Source organism: Lutra lutra, chromosome 8, assembly GCF_902655055.1.
Source record: "Lutra lutra chromosome 8, mLutLut1.2, whole genome shotgun sequence".
NCBI classification, from domain to species: Eukaryota; Metazoa; Chordata; class Mammalia; order Carnivora; family Mustelidae; genus Lutra; species Lutra lutra.
In genome coordinates, this window is record NC_062285.1 from 11,304,501 (window position 1) to 11,326,332 (window position 21,832).

At 39.7% G+C, this 21,832-nt stretch overlaps 1 protein-coding gene across 1 annotated transcript; it reads right to left on the bottom strand.

Annotated features, from left to right (window-relative positions):
• Positions 1-1,148: 1,148 nt before the first annotated feature.
• LOC125106827 (patched domain-containing protein 3-like) lies at positions 1,149-21,043 on the bottom strand. The gene is given in 6 exon segments (XM_047741454.1): positions 1,149-1,245; positions 1,970-2,141; positions 5,009-5,116; positions 5,119-5,153; positions 18,735-18,856; positions 19,796-21,043. Coding segments are annotated over 6 exon segments (1,683 nt in total). The 5' UTR covers positions 20,945-21,043.
• Positions 21,044-21,832: the final 789 nt, after the last annotated feature.

A 21,832-nucleotide genomic window follows, 5' to 3' on the forward strand; every position in this document is an offset into this window, starting at 1 on the left:
ATGCAGGGGCGCCTGGGTGGCTCAGTGGGTTAAAGCCTTCGGCTCAGGTCATGATCCCAGGGTTCTGGGATCGAGCCCCGCATCGGGCTGTCTGCTCTGCAGGGAGCCTGCTTCCCTTCCTCTCTCTCTGCCTGCCTCTCTGCCTACTTGTGATCTCTGTCTGTCAAATAAATAAATAAATTAAAAAAAAAAAAAAGAAAATGCATGCAAAGCCCCAGACTGGGAGAATAAATAATAAGTTGTACTTTTACATAATAATGATAGAGGAAGTACAATGAAAATAATATTCCATTTATATTATAATGTATAAAATATTTGAATTCCAGGCATAAACTTCTAACAATGAAACAAAAGGAAAAAATAATTGGAAAGTCATACCTTATGCTTGATTGTATAGACTATAATAAAGATGACAACACTTCCTAATTTAGTAAAGATATTTTAATGTAAGACTAATTAATTTTTCTCAGGATATTTTAAATAACATCTTTAAATGGGATTTCCAAGCCAAGGAAACATGCCTTTGTTTTAAGTTTATTGACTATTTCTGATAGTGCATTTTTATCAGATTGGATTCTGGCAATCAGGAATTCTAAAATTGGTCTTTGATTTGTTAGCAGATATTCAAACAAACCTTCAAAAAAAGGTTAAGAATACTGGAATAAAAATTAGGCCATGAGCAGCCTCAAATACCATAACAAGAAACATAATCTTAAAAAATGTCCTGAAGATGTATGCTTTAGCTGCAGATAAAACACACACCCCTATTACTGTTGAAAGTGCACTTTGTAACACTGGATAGCCTAGCAGATACAACGCCTCAATTGTTTTTTGGTTTACTGAGGGCTTAGAACTGGAAACAAATGCATAAGAAATGTGTGCAGAAAAATCGAAAGAAAACCCTATACAAATGACAAGATTAATCATGGATATGGAATCAAGATTGACATTCCAGAATGTCATGAAACCCGTTACTCCCACAATCACAGAAGCAATAGCAAAAGATACCCACAAGGAACACAGTGGGTGAGGAATTAACAATAAGGAAACAATGAACATAGCGGTTGATGCAACAATGACATTTCGAACAGTATTTTCTAATATTGCAGTATACTGATCAAAATATATGAATGCATGGTTATACACCATTAGGGGAATCTCGCACTTTTCAGCTTTGCTTCATAACTGGGATAACATCGTCTTCTTATTGGTTGAAGAAGAAACACCCACAGTCTGAATGAAGCCCTGGGAAGAAATGATTTCATGTGATGATGAAATGTTCATGTCATACGTAAAAAGTGGAAAATGTGTTAAAAAATTGGGCAAATTATTCATAAAAGTATCCTTATCATTTACATCTTGCTGGCTCTTTTCTGTATATTGCACATACTCTCGTAACCAAAACTCTGTAAGACTTTTATCTACATAGTCATTGTTTTCCAAATCTGACAGACACATTTCCAGTTTTGGCCTAACACCTTCATCCCAGTAGTTAAGAGTTTCTGTAACAATAACCATAACTCTGGGACCATAATCTGAAAAATATTCTTCTTCTACATTAAAATATGGTGTGATGTAGGAATCATCACTTGCCAAATTTCGAAGGTCTAAACCTTCCTGCACATGGAAACACCCATAGATGCTACTTATGATGTACAAAATGTATACAAGCACTACAAAAAATTTGGACTCGGTGCTTGTGAGAAAAGGGCCAAAATAGTCTCGAAAGAACACATTCATTGGATGGACATCAGTTTCTTCTTCGTCCGGGAGAGAATCACATGGGAGACAGCAGGATCTTTTTAATGAGGAACATTTTTGGTCAGGAGTTTCTGGCTTTTTCAACCAGCGTAGACAGACTCTTTCTCTTTTACCATCCAGGGCCATAAATGCCCCAAAACAGGTGATGTTATAGAAATAACAAAAGAGCAGGGTTGTTCCTGTATAGATGCAAAAGTACTGTACGGACCTGAAAGAGGTCATAATCCCTGTATAGAAGGCCAGGACGTTGGTGATGGTGGTAATTGTAATCGAGACTGCCACTTTGGAATAGACACTGGACAGACGCTGTTTTATGTTACCCACGAGGCTCGTCTTCTGCCAGGCAGAAATCATTATGAACATATCATCAACCCCGACACCTGTTAAAAAAAAAAGCCATCTTCATACATATTAATATCCATTAAAAATTAAATGCATAAACTCAAACCATCTTCTTTGTCCATCTCTTAAGGTCTGATTTATCTCGCCCAATCTGTGCTTTGACACTGTGTTCTCTGTTGCCTCCTTTGGTTGCCTCTGAAGCCACACCAGGATTCAGCCCTTCCTCTGTAACAACTCTGGGCTTTGTACGTCCTCCTGTTATTTGTACGTAGCATGGGATAGACCAGATACTCTGCTCCTAGTCTTCGTGCAGGGCGTTTTAACGATGAGTCAGGAAACCTGTTGTGGATGTTAGCTGAAGCAGGATTAGCAATGTTATCCTTGATTCCATTGGATTATTTGAGAGACCATTTCCCCTCATAAACCATTTTACACAAATGTACAGACACATTGAGCCAACATTCTGTTGCTTAAAATATAAGCTGGACTTATCTGTTCTACAGTTAGCACCTAAGTATCAATGTGGTAGGATTTGAGAGGCACCGCATAGGACACACACACACACACACACACACACACACACACACACACACACACATCGTTTTCCTCCAAGCTTGTTTTTGATACCCAGAATGTTATCACTTAAACTTTCCCAGGTTAAGGCATTATTATTAAAATGCAAGTACTCTTGAGATCAGACACGTGCACCAAAGTAAATCTCAAGAATCCCTTGCATAGGGGCGCCTGGGTGGCTCAGTGGGTTAAAGCCTCTGCCTTCGGCTCAGGTCATGATCCCGGGGTCCTGGAATCGAGCCCCGAATTGGGCTGTCTGCTCAGCAGGGAGCCTGCTTCCTCCTCTCTCTCTCTGCCTGCCTCTCTGCCTACTTGTGATCTCTGTCAAATAAATAAATAAAATCTTTAAAAAAAAAGAATCCCTTGCATATTAATATCTACTAGGTAATCCTTTTCCATAAGGATGTTTCATGATGGAATAGAGAGGACAGAACATTTGAGGACTTTGAAATCACCACTGAAAACTTGGAAAGGAGGACTAGAAAGAAGAAAGGGGATAGTGAGGACAGCAAGAGCATTTGCAGATAAGTTTCACCTGCCTCAAGCTTTCTGCTAGAGTTGACACTACCTTCACCCATGTATATTGATACAAACTCAATAAAATAAACAAGGAAACACACAAGGTGGAATAAAATGCTGATCTCCACTTCAATTTGGGGGTATCTTCTCCATGGTAGGGTACTAGGAATTGCAACTTTGCCTCTAATCAGATGTTCTCTGGGTATGATCAAGCAGGCAGAAGGATCTAAATGAACACAAGGCTAAACAGAATGTCACAAATGCATCCTGACATCCCATGGCTAGCGGCCTTGAGGATTTCAGTTGTACTCAGCTGGACAAAAGGGAAGAATCAGAAGTACTAAGGACCAAGAATGAACTCATTGATATTTACAAGGTATTTAAAAACTATTTTTATTTTTTTTAAAGATTTTATTTATTTATTTGACAGAGAGAGATCACAAGTAGGCAGAGAGAGAGGAGGAAGCAGGCTCTCTGCTGAGCAGAGAGCCCGATGCAGGACTCGATCCCAGGACCCTGAGATCATGACCCGAGTTGAAGGCAGAGGCTTAACCCACTGAGCCACCCAGGTGCCCTAAAAACTAGTTTTATTATTTATAGAACCTTATTCAGAAATTGTTCTTGCACATTTCTTGAGTTGCTTAAGTCACACATACACAGAGCCATTCACACTCCTGTGAATACACAAACTATACAATCCTGGTTTACATGAAATCAATTAGATACACCTTAACCTTGTTATTAATGGCTGTGGGGGCTGGTGAGTGACTGAGTACGGCTGTGTACCAGGAAGAGGTGCCCTGACATCCAGCATACAGCTCATCCACTGTCTCCCCTAGGAAACCAAATACTACCTCTTCCACGCTCCTTACTTTCTCAAATAGAAACACCTTTGTTTTCTCATGCTTATTATAAAATAAATTCTGAAAGTACAGGAAAATATGGAGAAAAAATTTAAACAGCTGTAATTCCACCCTTCATTTTTACATATATCCATCCAGAATTTGCTCTATGCAAATACACCAATACAACTATATCTTTCTATTTTGAACACCCTGTTTCATAACAAGCATGTTTCTGGTAGTGGTTATATATCTTATGTCTACCTTATATATCTTATAAATCTACCTCTTTCTAAGGACTGAATATGATTCACAATTTTAATATGCTACATTTGTGTTGCCCAATCCCATGCTGATAGGGAATTAAATGGTTTTCAAAACCTTCCTGTTCTTAATAATGCCAAAGTGAACATGCTTTTACTTTTTGAGCACTTGTCCAATTATTAGGACAAATTCCTAGGAAGTGGAATCAGTAAGTCAAACACATTCCCTGTTTAATTTTTAAGTCTTTTGATTTGCAAAACTGGACTAAAAAAAAAAAAGGTGTACCAGGTTACAGTTTTCCCCTAGAAGGATGAATGTTCATTTCCATACAACCTTCCTTCAATCTTGCCAATATTCATTAATCCGATGTGAAAACAAGGTGTCTCATTTTTGTTTTCATTTGTATCCCTTGGTTAATTGAGAGGTCAAATTTAATTTTCTTATTATTTCCAGTGTTTCATATTTTGGATTTGGGTGTGACCCATCTGTTCATGTCCCTTGTCTGTGTTTTTCCATTTGGGGTGCTAGATTTTCTCCCCCTAAAGACACACAATTCAATTTTATTTTCTTTTTTCCTGTCACCTCATTTTGGATCTATAGAACCACCCAAATATAATTATTTTGCTTAATCTAACCTAAACTCCCTCCCTTATCTACCCCACACCCCCACATATACAACATGTAGCCTCATGTTTTGTTTTACTCACCCAGAATAAGAAATGGTGAATTTGCAACTATGATCACAAATGGCACCCCCATGTACAACATCAGGCCAAAGCTGCTCACCACTGCCAAGGCAGCAGAAATCACCCCAAGGCCGCAGTCCACATTTTGTTACGTAGGCAGTCATACCTGTAAATTTGGAAGGAAAAATCATGGGATTTGTGGTGGTAGGTTCTATACTGAAACTCCTTGTAACATTTTTGACTTGGACACCTGTTCAGAAGGCTCTTGGGCAATAATTCCCATACTAGTCTAGTGGAGACCTTTAATTCCCAGGCACTATCCCAGACCAAGTGGGAAAAAGGAGAGAAGGAACAAAAAAGCTATCTGAGCTTTTACAAAACTTTCTAGGTGATTCTTCTGCAGCTAAGCAAGCAAATACTCCACTGATTGGTAGTCGAGAACCACAGAGTTATACTAAAACACTCCTGATGGTTAATTCCACTTTGCTCTTCAAAGGGTATAAATGGACTACAACAGCAAACAGAGGGCAAGCCTTAGCAGAGTAAGTATCCATATCCAGTGCTCTTTTCACCCAACCCTCGACTCCAGCTCACCGTAGATGCAAGCCTAAATAGCTCATGTATTTCAGAGCCAGTTCAGTATGTATTTTGGTTAGCAAAATGTAGAAAGACTCCTCCTAAGATGTTTTCAGGATTTTCATCTACTGCTGAAGTGGGCTCTAGAAAAGTTGCTACTAATTGCAAAAGAATTGGAAATGTAGTCCATTTAGAATAACAGCCTGGGCCTATTTCCCAGAAGTGGGAATATATAGACACATTTTAAAGTATGGGTTCAATTTGAATCTCCCTGATGGCTAGTGATGATGAACATTTTTTCATGTGTCTGATAGCCATTTGTATGTCTTCATTGGAGAAGTGTCTGTTCATATCTTCTGTCCATTTTTTAATATGATTGTCTGTTTTGTGTGTGTTGAATTTGAGGAGTTCTTTATAGATCCTGGATATCAACCTTTTGTCTGTACTGTCATTTGCAAATATCTTCTCCCATTCTGTGGGTTGCCTCTTTGTTTTGTTAACTGTTTCCTTTGAGATACCACCTTACACCAGTTAGAATGGCCAAAATTAGCAATACAGGAAACAACATGTGTTGGAGAGGATGTGGAGAAAGGGGAACCCTCTTACACTGTTGGTGGGAATGCAAGTTGGTGCAGCCTCTTTGGAGAACAGTGTGGAGATTCCTCAAGAAATTAAAAATAGAGCTTCCCTATGACCCTGCAATTTACCCCAAAGATACAGATGTAGTGAAAAGAAGGGCCATCTGTACCCCAATGTTTATAGCAGCAATGGCCACGGTCGCCAAACTGTGGAAAGAACCAAGATGCCCTTCAACGGACGAATGGATAAGGAAGATGTGATCCATATATACTATGGAGTATTATGCCTCCATCAGAAAGGATGAATACCCAACTTTTGTAGCAACATGGATGGGACTGGAAGAGATTATGCTGAGTGAAATAAGTCAAGCAGAGAGAGTCAATTATCATACGGTTTCACTGATTTGTGGAGCATAACAAATAGCATGGAGGACAAGGGGAGATGGAGAGGAGAAGGGAGTTGAGGGAAATTGGAAGGGGAGGTGAACCATGAGAGACTATGGCCTCTGAAAAACAATCTGAGGGTTTTGAAGGGGCGGAGGGTGGGAGGTTGGGGGAACCAGGTGGTGGGTATTAGAGAGGGCACAGATTGCATGCAGCACTGGGTGTGGTGCAAAAACAATGAATACTGTTACGCTGAAAAGAAATAAAATATTTAAAAAAAAGTATGGGTTCAGTACTTTACCTACCCAACAGCCACAACATTATACTTTTTTAAAAAGATATTTATTTATTAGTCAGAGAGGGAGAGGGAAGCACAAGCAGGGGGAGTGGCAGGCAGAGGGAGAAGCAGGCTCCCTGCTGAGAGGGAACCTGATGCGGGACTTGATCTCAGGACCCTGGGATCATGACCTGAGCCAAAGGCAGATGCTTAATGGACTGAACCAGCCAGGTGCCCACCACATTACATTTTAAAATTTATATTTCACTTGTTTGTTAAGTGCTTCAAAACAAATGACTGATACTCATCTCTAGACGTTTTTAGTAGGAGAGACAAACTAAGTTTGGATTGAAACCTAAGAGTCAACTATGGGAATGGAAGCACTGATTCTAATACAGTAACAACATGACTAAAGACCTTTTACTATTGTAACAGTAAAATAGCTAAACTTTCTTATTATGAAAAAAATATTCTGCACCATGGTTGTAACTCACTTTCTGTCAATCCACCAGTTCTAGGAGTTAAATTCAGGGCCCTAAATCAACCACACAGACAAAATTCCAGAGCAAAAATAAGTTGCTTTGTTAGACTAAAATTTGACTGTAATGAATACTTTCTTAAAACAATACTGGCTTATCTATGAAAAACCTGCAGCAAATATCATTCTCAATGGAGAAAAACTGAGAATTTTTCTGCTAAGGTCAGGAACATGGCAGGGCTGTCCACTACCACCACTGCTATTCAACATAGTACTAGAAGTCCTAGCCTCAGCAATCAGACAAGAAGAAGAAATTAAAGGCATCCAAATCAGCAAAGAAGAAGTCAAACTATCACTCTTTGCAGATGATATGATACTTTATGTGGAAAACCCAAAAGACTCCACTCCAAATCTGCTAGAACTTGTACAGGAATTCAGTAAAGTGTCAGGATATAAAATCAATGCACAAAAATCAGTTGCATTTCTATACACCAACAACAAGACAGAAGAAAGAGAAATTAAGGAGTCAATCCCATTTACAATTGCACCCCAAACCATAAGATAACTAGGAATAAACCTAACCAAAGAGGCAAAGAATCTATACTCAGAAAACTATAAAGTACTCATGAAAGAAATTGAGGAAGGCACAAAGAAATGGGAAAATGTTTCATGCTCATGGATTGGAAGAGCAAATATTGTGAAAATGTCTGAAGCAATTAACACATTTAATGCAATCCCTATTGGGGAATGTTGAAAAAGAAAGCCAAAGTTGGTGGCATCACAATTCCAGACTTCAAGCTCTATTACAAAGCTGTCATCATCAAGACAGTATGGTACCGGCACAAAAACAGACACATAATCAATGGAATAGAATAGAGAGCCCAGAAATGGACCCTCAACTCTATGGTCAACTAATCTTCAACAAAGCAGGAAAGAATGTCCAATGGGAAAAATGGTGTTCCCAACAAATGGTGTTGGGAAAATTGGACAGCTACATGCAGAAAAATGAAATTGGACCATTTCCTTATACCACACACAAAAATAGACTCAAAATGGATGAAAGACCTCAATGTGAGGCAGGAATCCATCAAAATCCTTGAGGAGAACAGAGGCAGCAACCTCTTCGACCTCAGCCACAGCAAATTCTTCCTAGAAACATCCCCAAAGGCAAGGGGAGCAAGGGCAAAAATGAACTATTGGAACTTCATCAAGATCAAAAGCTTTTGCACAGCAAAGGAAACAGTCAACAAAACCAAAAGACAACTGACAGAATGGGACAAGATATTTGCAAATGACATATCAGATAAAGGGGTAGTATCCAAAGTCTATAAAGAACTTATCAAATTCAACACCCAAAGGACAAATAATCCAATCAAGAAATGGGCAGAGGACATGAACAGACATTTCTGCAAAGAAGACATCCAGATGGCCAACAGACACATAAAAAAGTGCTCCACATCACTCAAAGTCAGGGAAATACAAATCAAAACCACAATGAGATACCACATCACACCAGTCAGAATGGTTAAAATTAACAAGTCAGGAAATGACAGATGCTGGCAAGGATGTGGAGAAAGGGGAACCCTCCTACACTGTTGGTGGGAATACAAGCTGGTGCAACCACTCTGGAAAACAGCATGGAGGTTCCTCAAAAAGTTGAAAATAGAGCTACCCTATGACCCAGCAATTGCACTGCTGGGTATTTACCCTAAAGATACAAATGTAGTGATCCGAAGGGGCATGTGCACCTGAATGTTTATATCAGTAATGTCCACAATACCCAAACTATGGAAAGAACCTAGATGTCCATCCACAGATGAATGGATAAAGAAGATGTGGTATATATATACAATGGACTACTATGCAGCCATCGAAAGAAATGAAATCTTGCCATTTGTGACAATGTGGATGGAACTAGGGGGTATTATGCAGAGTGAAATAAGTCAATCAGAGAAAGACAATGATCATATGATCTCCCTGACATGAGGAAGTTGAAAGGCAACGTGGGGGGCTTGGGGGGTAGGAAAGGAATAAATGATACAAGATGGGATCAGGAGGGAGACAAACCATAAGAGACTCTTAATCTCACAAAACAAACTGAGAGTTGTCAGGGGGAGAGGGGTAGGGAGAGGGTGGTTGGGTTATGGACACCGGGGAGTGTGTGTGCTATGGTGAGTGCTGTGTAGTGTGTAAACCTGTCAATTCACAGACCTGTACCCCTGGGGCTAATAATATATTATATGTTAGTAAAAAAAATTTAAAAAAACAATACTGGCTTATGGCAGTTTAAAAGAAGGTAACAAAGATGAACTCTGAAATCAGAAAGATTAAGGAGGATAAAAGTTACATATGACACATTTATTTCCATTCCCTCTTTTAAGTTTCTGGATTTTTTGGTATAAATTTTCCAGAGGATGGGAGGTATGATTTTACTTTGACTAATTGCTGAGCTGACTTTCTCTCCATGACCTTTATTTTATTTTTATTATTTTTTAAAGATTTTATTTATTTATTTGAACAAGATCACAAGCAGACAGAGAGGCAGGCAGAAATAAAGGAGGAAGCAGGCTCCCCGCTGAGCAGAGAGCCCAATGCAGGGCTTGATCCCAGGACCCTGAGATCATGACCCAATCCGAAGGCAGAGGCTTTAACCCACTTTGCTGCCCAGGTGCCCCTCAATGACCTTTATTTTAATGTTCAATAGACCATGGAGGAAAAAATTTGAAAGTGAACACTGTAGGAGTTTGGTGAATACGTTTGTAGATATTCCAGTGCCCTAGAAGGATTTGGTTTTAAGCAGTTTATCAGAATGACCTAGGAGAGTCTTAGAACTTTGGATTTCCCGGAATCTAGCTCTGCAGATTCTGATACGATAAGTTTGTAGGGAAGCTGCAGAGTCTGAATGTCTAAATCTTTCCTCATTTGATTCCAGTGCTCAGGCCGATTTGGGCATCACTGACAGCAAGATGGCCCATCCTCTGAATTTTTAATTCACTTAGCCGACAAGGGCAAAACTAGAAATTACTGTCCTTAGAAAACAATCTGTATGTTTGGTGAGAGGTCCTTATCTTCCTTGAAAGGTAATCATGTCTCCCATGAGTAAACAATAATTTCCAGTGTATTTGAGAAGGGAAATATTTTCCCCAGATTGTTTCAGAAACTGATCGAATATTTGGGGTAAGTTTTGACATTTCCAAAATGTTAGACAAGTTTGAAATAGTCTAGAAGTTCAACATACCACTACTGTGCTGTAGAATGAGGTTCAGGTTAGAGCATAAAGTTGGAAAAGTCTTACTATTGTTCTTATGACTTCACTGTAAGACAATGAATAGTGAACCCTAAAATGTGTTCGAACAAGGCTTCTGTGTGAGGCAAATGCAGGTATGCAAGGAGTAGCCTTCCTGTGTAAGGATCAGAGACAAGCAGGGTGGGCAAGGTTTCAGGGACTGTCTAGGAGGCCCCGCCCAGAACAGAGAGAAGAGATTCTCTGTGATAACAGAGGGAGAGGAGTGGGAGGTGTCTAGGAAACTTAGAAACACTCTCACAGGAGAATGGGTTTTATTTTTGATACCAGAAAAGGCATGAATTGTACCATCATGGCAACATCTTTACCTTAAGTATTTTCCTACTCCTTTTCCTCTTCTCCTTGGGCATGCTCCATCCAGGAGCCAACTTAGCAAGATGAGAAGTAGGAAGAAAAGTGCTACAAGAGGACTGGTGAGTCCCTTTTTTCCCCATTAAGGACTGTCCCAGGCAGCACACTCTGGCTAAGAGTGTTGGCAGTGTGGGGGTGTGGGAGAACCTTAGCTTCAAATCTAGTTTTTTTGCTTTTTTTTTTAATTACATGATTTTGTTTTGTTTATTACCTGGACATGGACATTTTAATTCAGACTAGAGGATTTTGTCTCACCTAAGAATGACCACAAAAGTCACAGGGCCTGCCTGAGTTTTCATGGGGCAGAGGAAGAACTCCTCTACCTACAAAACTTAAAGAGAACAGAGGGAGACAAAAATAAAGTTGCTGTATGTTTATACCTCGTGAGTCCTATGTGTTCAGTGTGTTGGTTACAAACACATAAAGTCTTCAAAGACACATAAATATAAATCATTTTCTAATTGCCTTTGGTACAGGATTTATTTTGTGTATTACTGTCCATTGTCATTTGTAAAGATAAGCAAGAATTGATATAAACTTGTATCTTCAGAACCAACTATCTAGAAGACAAGTTTTATCAAACCAGTTGTTGGTACCTTGTAGATTCCACACTAGTTTAACTTTTTTTTTTTTAACTCTACTGACTTGAAAAAGACAGAATTTTGTCTTTTCCCCTCCCCACGTTCTGCCTCCCTCACTTGCTCCCTCCCTCCCTCTTACGCTTCTTCTTTAGTATTTTGGTTTGTTCGTATTCTAGGGCATTGTGGTCTTTCTTTCCAGAATAACAAAGCTGTGAGGTAGTTTATTGACTCAAAGAGGTACCCATTGTAGTTATTTGACTCTCTTTGCCTACTAGGGCCTCATTTTCCTCTACCTTAAAATCTAGAGGTTGAATTATATCATTTGTTCCCAAATCAACCTACAAATGAGAATCAAGTAGACAAGCTTTTGAAATATAGATTTTCAAACTGAACCCCCAGAGACTTGATTCAATAGGGCAAGGCCTCAGAATACGTGGACTTAAGAGTTGTCTCTGTGACTCTGCTGTGAGAATCACTGGAATGATATAATCTGTAGTGTTCTTTCTACACCTAAATTGTTTTATTTGTCGGTATTTTTCACATTTTAGCTTTCTGATCACAAGAGACTAAATTAACCCTAGGGCCTAGATAACAATTTTTAAGTGCTTAACAAGATAAAGCCCACATCAGAACAATGAAGATATCTAAGTCAATTAAATTAAAGATTATTTTTATATAGTTAAAAGTACTAGTTCAAACTTAGAAATAAGGACTTGTTGTTTAGTTCTATCAGCATATCTGCCTCCAAATGGTCATAAATTGGCAAATATGTAAGGTAAAAAAATACACCAAATCAAACAAAACTGGCCACAATTTCTTTTTCTTCTTTCTTCTTTTTTTTTTTTTAGATTTTATTTATTTATTTATTAGAGAGAGAGAGAGGGAGCACAAGCAGGGGGAGTGGCAGGCAGAGGGAGAGGGAGAAGCAGGCTCCCTGCTAGGGAGGGAGCCCATGTGGGACTCAATCCCAGGATGCTGGGATCATGACCTGAGCCGAAGGCAGATATTTAACTGACTGAGCCACCCAAGTGTCCCTAACCACAATTTCTTTATTTCTTTTTACTATTCTTTGTGATTGCACACTATTGCTAATGGGGAAAAAGTTTAAAAAATAAGAGTTTAGTGTTAGATGTCAACAAAACCTGGAGTAGGTATTTCCCAAGTCTCATGACTCCACCCAACCCCCAGAAATATAGAAAAACAAGCATATATTTTCAGAATTCTGTAAACTCTGGAAAATAGTCAAACACTTACAACAAGTAAACAAATGTTGAATAAAAGGTGGGGAAGCACTTCAAAATTGTTGAAAATTTTTATAGTGATTTTACATGCCATGTCTCTCTCCCTCTCCAGTGTAGTAGAAGTCTTAAAGTGGCAGTGACCATAAAGTGACAGATGTATTAAAGTGGCCACAGCCTCAAGGTGGCAATAGCATTAAGGCAGCAGCAGTCTTAAAGCAGTAACAGCTGTGTTACCAGTATGGCACCAATTCTAAGCTTTCACCTAGGGCTGATCCCCAGGCACAGTGTAAGCCTTGCTAAGTGTTGAAGGAGGGTCTAGGCATAGATTCATGTTGCAAAAATTGGGAGAGCTCCTGGCATCCAGGGAAATCTATGTCAAGACACTAGCTAAACAAAAGCTAAGGTACAGAAACTTCAGTGAGTACAAAAACAATAATTACAGTCTTTACAATAATAGTTTGGGAAAATCACTAAGAAAATAGACTACTACAATCTTAAATAAACATATTAAAAAACAACAGAGAACTCTAGGAAATCTGATTTGAAGTTAAGTTTGTACCAGTTTAATGTAGATTGTTTTAAATTGAGAATTATAAATCTCCATGGTAACCCTAAAGAAAATCTCACAAAGTCACTGCCAAAGGGAATGACAAGAGAATCAAACAGCTCACTAGAAAAATAAAAACTAAACATTCAAGAGACATAAATGGAATGAAATGAGGGGGAAAAAGCTGTAAGATATACAGAATACAAATAGCAAAATAGCAGAAGTCCTTCCTTCTCAGCAGTTATTTTATTTTTTTTAAGATTTTATTTATTTATTTGACAGAGAGAGATCACAAGCAGGCAGAGAGGCAGGCAGAGAGAGAGGAAGGGAAGCAGGCTCCCTCTGAGCAGAGAGCCCAGTACAGGGCTCGATCCCAGGACCCTGGGATCATGACCTGAGCTGAAGGCAGAGGCTTTAACCCACTGAGCCACCCAGGTGCCCCTCAGCAGTTATTTTAAATGTAAATGGATTAAACTCTCCAGTCAAAATGTAGAGATTGACAGAATGAATAAAATAGCATGATTCAACTATATGGTGTCTACAAGAGACTCTAGATTCGAAGACATAAACAAATTGAAAGTTAAAGGATGAATAAAGATATTCCATATGAGTAGTAACCAAAGGACAGCAGGGGTGGATATACTGATATAAGATAAAACAATCTTAATTTTAAAAATAGTTAAAAGAGACAAAGAATGACATTATATATTGATAAAAAGGCCAATTCATCAAGAGGATTTAAAAACTACAAACAGACATGCACCACCAGTAGAGACCAAAAATACATGAAGCAAATATTGACAGACATGTAGAGAGAAATAGGTAGCTCTACAATAATAGTTGGAGAATTCAATATACCACATTCAATAATGGATTAAACATCCAGGCAGATACTCTATAATGAAACATAAGAAATGGACAACTCTATAAATCAGTTAGACTTAGAGATACATAGAACACTCAACCCAATGATAGCAGAATATACATTATTCTCAAGCACACATGAAACATTCTCTGGAATAGATCATATGTTTGGTTACAAAACAAGTCTGAAAATGTAAAAATATTGAAATTATACAAAGTATCTTTCAACTAACAATGGAGTGATGCTCCAAATCAATAATAGAGGGAAAGCTGGATAATTCAAAATATATGGAAATTAACTCTCTATTTAATAACTAATGGGCCAAAGAACAAATCACATGGGAAATTAGAAAATACTTAGCAATAAATGAAAACAAATACACAGCATACCAGAACTTACTGGATGTAGTGCTCACAGATAAATTTATACTACATTAAAAAAAGAAAAAGATCTTAAATCACTTTATGGTATTAGTCATCTCGTAGAAATAGAAACAAAACAAAACCCAAAGCTAACAGAAGGAAGAAAGGAAATGAAAGATTAGAATAGAAAAAAATAAAACTAAGTATAGAAAAAACAAAGGAGAACCAAAGAAAGTAAAATTTGGCTATTTAAAAAAAAAATCAGCAAATTGACAAACCTTTATCTAGAGTGACAGGAAAAAGAAGATCCAAATAACTAAATCAGATATGAAAGTGAAGGTATTACTACTGCTTATAGAAAAATAGAAAGGATTATTTAAAAATACTATAAGCAACTTACACCAACAAATTAGGTAACCTAGATGAAATACACAAATTCCTAGAACCACGAACAAATGATATAAACTGACTCATGATGAAATAGAAAATCTCAACAGACATGTAACAAGTAAAAAGATTGAATTAATAATCAAAAACCTTCCAAAAAAGAAAAGTCCAAGACCAGATCATTGTACTGGTGAATTTTACTAAACATGTAAGGAAGAATTAACACCAATCATTCTCAAATCCTTCCAAAAGATTGAAAAAGGAACACTAATACTAATGCAAGATAAAGACTACAAGAAGAAAACTACAGATCAGTATCTCTTATGAATATGGATGCAGATGTCCTTAATAAAATTCTAGTAAACCCAATTCAATAGCACATTAAAAGGATTATACATTATGACTAAGTGGGATTTATCCTGCAAGAGAGGTTCAACATGGGAAAATCAATCAATGTAATATATCACACTAATAGGACAAAGGATTAAAACTATGTGATCATCTCAACAGATGCAGAAAAGGCATTTGACAAGACCTAATACCCATTTACAATAATGTGGGAGGCCGCAATAAGGCTTGAGACGAGGACCAAACCAGGCCCTGACTTGTGCCTCCTTTAAAGTCCAAATAACCTAACAAAAGGTTTAAGACTGGAAAAGTTGAGTAGCACTGAGAAAGGGTCTGTGCTATGTGTTGTGTGCATGCCTACATGACTTCCCACATGCTTGCTAAACAAATGAAAACAATTCGGTTGGGGTCATAAGTTCATGGCTGGTCCTTGCTGCCCTAGTACAGCCCATAAATTACTTTCAGGTTTGCTGTATCAATACAGAACAAGTGTACCGGCATCAGCCATTTGGCGTCACGAGGTCTGCTTATAGTGGGAACTCATGGTTGTTTAACTAGACACAGATGTATTGCTTCTCCTATTGTGGGAACTTGTGGTTGTTTAACTAGACACAGATGTATTGCTTTTCCTATTGTAATATCACTGTAGCCTTAATGCTTTGAATAAACTTAGCACTGTTGTACATCCTCCTCAGTGCTCCTCCTGCCCCATCTCTCTGCTTCTCGAGTTCTTTTCTTCATCCTCTTACCCTCACGTTCCTGGTCGATTTGTCGTGTCAGCTGCGACACAATAAAAATACTCAAAAAACAAGGAATGGAAATGAACTTCCTCAAAATGATAGGTGCATTTATGAAAACTGCATAGCTAACATTATACTAAATAGTGAAAGACTGAAAGATTTCCCTCTAAATTCTGGAACATGATAAAGATGCCCATTTTCACCAATGACACTCAACATTGAAATAGAAGTGCTAGCCAGAGCAATTAGATAAGAAAGAGCAATAAAAGGAACTCAAATTGGAAGTGAAGAATGTAACTATTCCTTTTTACAGACTATATGATTCTATACATGAAAATTGCAAATAATCCACAATAAAACTAATAGAGTTAATAAACAAGTTGAGCAATGCTGCAAGATACAAGATCAACACACAATAATCAGTTGTGTATCCATTTATGTGCAATGAACAATCCAAAAAATGACGTGAAGAAAGCAATTGCATTTACATAGTGTCCAAAAGAATAAAATACTTAAAAATAAATTTAACCAAGGAAATAAAAGACTAAAAATTACAAAAAATTGGCAAAAGAATATAAAGACCTAAGTTAATGGAAAGACATCCTTAGTTCATGGGGAGGAAGAGAGTGTCCTCTCTTCCAAACTGAGATTGTTCAGATGTCAATCTCACCTAAAGCAACCTATAGATTCACCATAATCTTTATTACAAAATGCCAATGGCCTTTTTCTTTTCTTAAGAGGTGGAAAAGTCAACCCTCAAATTCATATGGAATTGCAAGAATCCCTGGATATCCAAAATAATCATGAAAAAGAAGAAAAGAATTGGAGGACTGAGATTTCCAGATTTCAAAACTCACAACAAAGCTACAGCAACTAAAACAATGTGGTTCTGACATATCAACAGACATGTAGGCTAATGGAATAGAATTGAGAGTCCACAGAAATAAACCCATATATCTACAGCCAATTGATTTTTGATAAGGATGCCAAATGCAGTCAACTGGGAAAGAACAATCTCTTCACATGGTACTTGGACAACTAGGTTTCCATATGTGCAAGAATGAAGTTAGACCTCTACTCACACCATATACAAAAATGAACTAAAACCAATCAACAATTTAAATATAAGAGCTAAAACCATAGGTTTTCACTTCTTAGAAGGAAACAGGGCAAAGGTACATGACCTTGACTTGTCAACAGATTCCTAGATGTAACACCAAAAGCATAAATAGCAAAAGAAAAATGGTAAAAGATAAATTGGATTTCTTCAAAATTAAAAGCTTTTGTGCATTAAAGACATTATCAAGAAAGTGAAGAGACTGTATGAAAGAGTGGGAGGAAATATTCATAAATCATATATCTTTTCTTGAGAAAGAAAGAGAAAGCGAGCAAGCAAGAACATGAGCAGGGAAGAGGAGCAGAGAGAGAGAGAGAAAATCTTAAGTGGGCTCCAGCCCAGCACCGAACCTAACTCAGGGCTTGATCTCACCACCCTGAGATCATGACCTGAGCTGAAACCAAGAGCTGGATGTTCAACCAACTGAGCCACCCAGATGTCCCTACAAATCTGATAAAGGTTTAATATCCAGAATACACAAAGTAATCATTAACAACAGGACTCAACAACAAAAAGACAAACAACCCAGTGAAAAAAAATGGGCAAAGGACTTGCATAGATATCTCTCCAAAGAAGAAAGGCAAATGGCCAATAAGCACATGAAGATACTTAACATCATTCATAATTAGGGAAATGTAAATTAAACCACACTTTGCTACTACTAAGATGTCTGTCATCAATGTTGGTGAGGATGTGCGGAAATTAGAACCCTTACACACTGCTGGTAGGGTGTAAAATGGGGGTAACCTCTGTGGCAAGTGGTTTGGCACTTCTTGGAAGAGCTAAACACAGAATTACATAACTCGCTAATTCAACTCCTAGGAATATACTGAAAACAATTGAAAACAGCAGCTCAGACAAATATTTGTATACCCGTGTTCACTGCAACATTATTCACAAAAGCCAAAAGGTGGAAACATTCCAAGTGCCCAACAACAGATAAGTGAATAAACAGCACTGTTTATATATGATGAAACATTAGTCAGGAAAAGGAATGAAGTTTTGATACATGCTACATCATAGTTGAACCTTGAAAACATTATGGTAAGTGAAATAAACCAGTCACAAAAGAACGAATATTGTATGATTTCACTTAGATGAAATCTCTAGAATAGGCAAATTCATAGAAATAGAAAGTAGATAAAGATTAACTGGGGGGCAGGGGAAGGTTGTATGTGGGTGGCTTAGTTGGTTAAGCATCTGCCTTTGGCTCAGGTCATGATCCCAGGGTCCTGGGATCGCCTTGCGTGGGGATCCTTGTTTTGGAGGGGGGAGCCTCCTCCTCCTTCTCTTACTCCCCCTGCTTGTGTTCCCTCTCTTGCTGTCTCTGTCAAATAAATAAATAAAATCTTAAAAAAAAAGTTAACAGGGATTGGGGTATGGGGAGGCCAAGGTGGGTTACTGGCTGAGACTTATACAAATTGTTTGAGGTGATGAAAAATGTTCAGAAACAGATAGTTGTGATGGTTGTACAACAGTGTGAATCTAATTAATACCACTAAATTGCACACTGAAAAATGATTGAAATGACATATTTTATATCTTCTATATGTATTTCACCACACACAAATATTTTTTAAAAGAGTTAAACAACTAATAAAACTGTTTTACCTGTAGCATGATATGATTGCGAATAATATGATTAGAAGGTATGCCAAGTGAAACAAAGGGATCACTGTCATAGAAGTGGCTTGAAATTCCAGTTGTCTGGAAAGTGATGTAAAGTAGACCACCTGCCACAGAAAATATACCCAAGTAAATAACTTTTCATTCCAATATTTGTGTGTAAGTGACAAAAGCTACTGAAACACTACAGCTTATTCATTGAAACGACATGTTAAAATTTGTGGACTATGACTTTAGAATAAAGAGGACAACATAGATTTGCTTCTTCCCACAATCTATGGCATGGTTTCCAAAGTCTCTTGCAAAAACCCAAAGTTTAAAACTCCTGAATATACAAAATCTGAGTTCTATATAAGACCGTGAAGTCATTAATAGCCACAGAAAAGTGTCGCTTTTTCTAAATTTCATTAGGATGTTGACTTTTACTATTTTAAGTGCATTGATATTTCAGAAAGATCTGGTATTCAAAGGCTTTTTCCAGTAGCTGTCTCACTTTACCAGGCTTATTCACAAGTATTAAAGGGCTTGCTGGCCCAACATTACAGGATGGTTAGCATGTGTCTGGCACTGTGCTAGAATTTACTCAGAAAATGCTAAGCTAGTTCTTTTTTCATAAACACCATGAACTTCTGCTTGAAGGGTTTTTTGTTGTTGTTGGGTTTTTTGTTTTGTTTTGTTTTTAATTTCAGTGAACTCCAAACAAGTTTTAGGGAGCTCCCCCATATAGCAAAGACTTCAACTAAAAGTAGGAATTTCAAAGTCATTTGACTAGGAAACCTGATGATCAATGTCTGTATGGAACAGACCTACCTTGAGGATGTAGAATTTGTGTTTTCCACCAACATTACTAAGGATTTAAGATTTGTAGCATCCTTTGATATATGAGATTAAGGACCTTGGATTAAGTACCAAGTAGAGTAGAGCACTCCCAGCTTCAAGGCAAGGACTCCATCAAATAATTGGGGAGTGCTACTGATCCTTGGAAAAAGTGTCCTTACTCCTCCCACCTTCTCCTGGCCTCCCTCTAAAGCCCAGCCACCAGGTACCTGGATCTTCGTCAAGGCCAGACTCTTTTCGATGTTGCTAAGTTGGTTCAGGAAATGGATCAGCCACATCTTGCTAAGCTCGTTGACCTCGCCATCCTCAGTCTTCAGGAAGTACAGTAGCCGCATGGCCTTGGCCCTCACGAGTAACTGGTTCTTTCCCATCCTCTTGCCTAAAAATGTTCCTCCAATGGTCCCGGCCAGGTAGATGGGCTGGCCTGTTGGGTTGAAGATTGGGAAGGTGACGCTTCCCAGGTCGAGGTTTTTGTTCCTCTGCCAGACAGCCAGGAGCGGGTTGGAGGGAACGCAGAAATCCTCGTTCTTAGCGCACACCTGATCGTAGCGGGTCTGGGTTCCGTTTTCCTTGGTCACATACAGATCCTGTATCACAGCGTCGTCCAGTTTACTAATTTCTTCCAGGATTTCTTGTTCCAGCACGGAGGTGGTGTTGGAGACCGCCAGAATGCAAGCGAAATTGACTTCAGTGCTCTTCCTGGAGATGGAGAAGTGGTAAGAGTCGTTGGCGGTGAAATGTCCCTGCACAAAGCGCCGCTCAGCCTTGGCGGGGCTCCCGATGGGGGTGTACTGCTCCTCCAGGTTTTCCTCTTTATCCTTGGGTAAGTAAATCAAGCCGGTGCCCAGAATGGCCGTCAGCGCAATGGGCGCCAGCAGGAAGATCCAGGGGTGCGAGCCCACCACCCACCCCAGCCTTCCCAAGGCGCGGGAGAGGGGCTTCTCCAGGCAGTCGGTGTGGCAACGGGGTCTCTCCGACCGCTGATTTTCCGACCATGACCTTGAGCGTGACCTTGACACCGGCAGGCCTGAAGGCCCCCTCGCGGACCCCGACTGGGAATAGGACGCCTCAAGGGACTGCATGCGCTGGCCCGAAGCCCAGTGAAGCCTGGGTCCCCGTCCTTGACTTGACCGCAGGGGCCGCTCTGACTCGGGCTTGGAGGCGGGGAGCGGCTGTGCCCGCGGGCGCGCCTCCCCCTCCGCCGGCCTCCCGGAGTCCGGCCCGGGCTGGGCCTCGGCTTTCTGCCTCGCCTCGGGCTGCGGCCTCCACGGAGGCTCCGGCTCCGGCTCCCGCTCCGGCTTCTGGGCTGCGGACTGGGGCCCGGCCTCTGGCGCAACCTTGGAGGGGCTGAGGCTCATTTCCGGGAAGGCGAGGCCACGTTCTCACTCCGGGCGGCCGGCGAGGCGGCAGCGGCTGGACGGAGCGCCCATCTCACCGCACCCGACGGTTTCCTGGAGAAGTTCTAAGCGAGTCTGTTTGAGCTCCGGCTGCTCGCGCCCCGACCCTGCAGGCTTCGGTGCGGAGCACGTGTTTGGACCCACGGCCCGACTGGCCCCAAATGTGCGTGTGGCGCGCCCGTGCCCTCCGGAGTCGAGTTAACACAGAAACACTTCTTAAAGTAAGATGCGTGCCTGTTGTACAAGACTTACATTTGGGGGGGAATTTGGCTTCCACACACACACGCACACACACACACACGCACACACACACACACACGCACACACACACACACACACACGCACACACACACACACACGCACACACACACACGTTCTAGCCTTTCGGGGATCATCCAGTAACACAGTTCTTGGGTAAGGTGAGCCTGGTACACTGAATTTATTATTTTTATCAAACCGAACATAAACATTCTCCTCGTAAAAAGTTAGAAGGCAACATGTAGAATGAAAAGTGAGTGTTTATCTTTGGTCTGTTCCACAGTTCCCAGGATGGAGGGACCCCTGTGTTCATGTCACCATTTTCATGAAAGTCCTCCCCTACCTTTTAACGTGCAGGCGACCAAAGGCAGGCGGGTGGTGAGCGGGTCCTAGAATCAGGAAAATTGCTCGCCGTGTTGTCCGTGGTTGGCAGTCACTTAGCATTGATTGTGGTTGTGTTTTTAAGTGCGGAGATACCGCGTTTTAACGAAATCTCCAGATTCTAAGAATATCAAGTCCAAGACTTTGAGGAAGATATCTTTAACAATATTTTAAAGGAGAAAGAAATAGGAGATATTAAGTTGGCTTTCC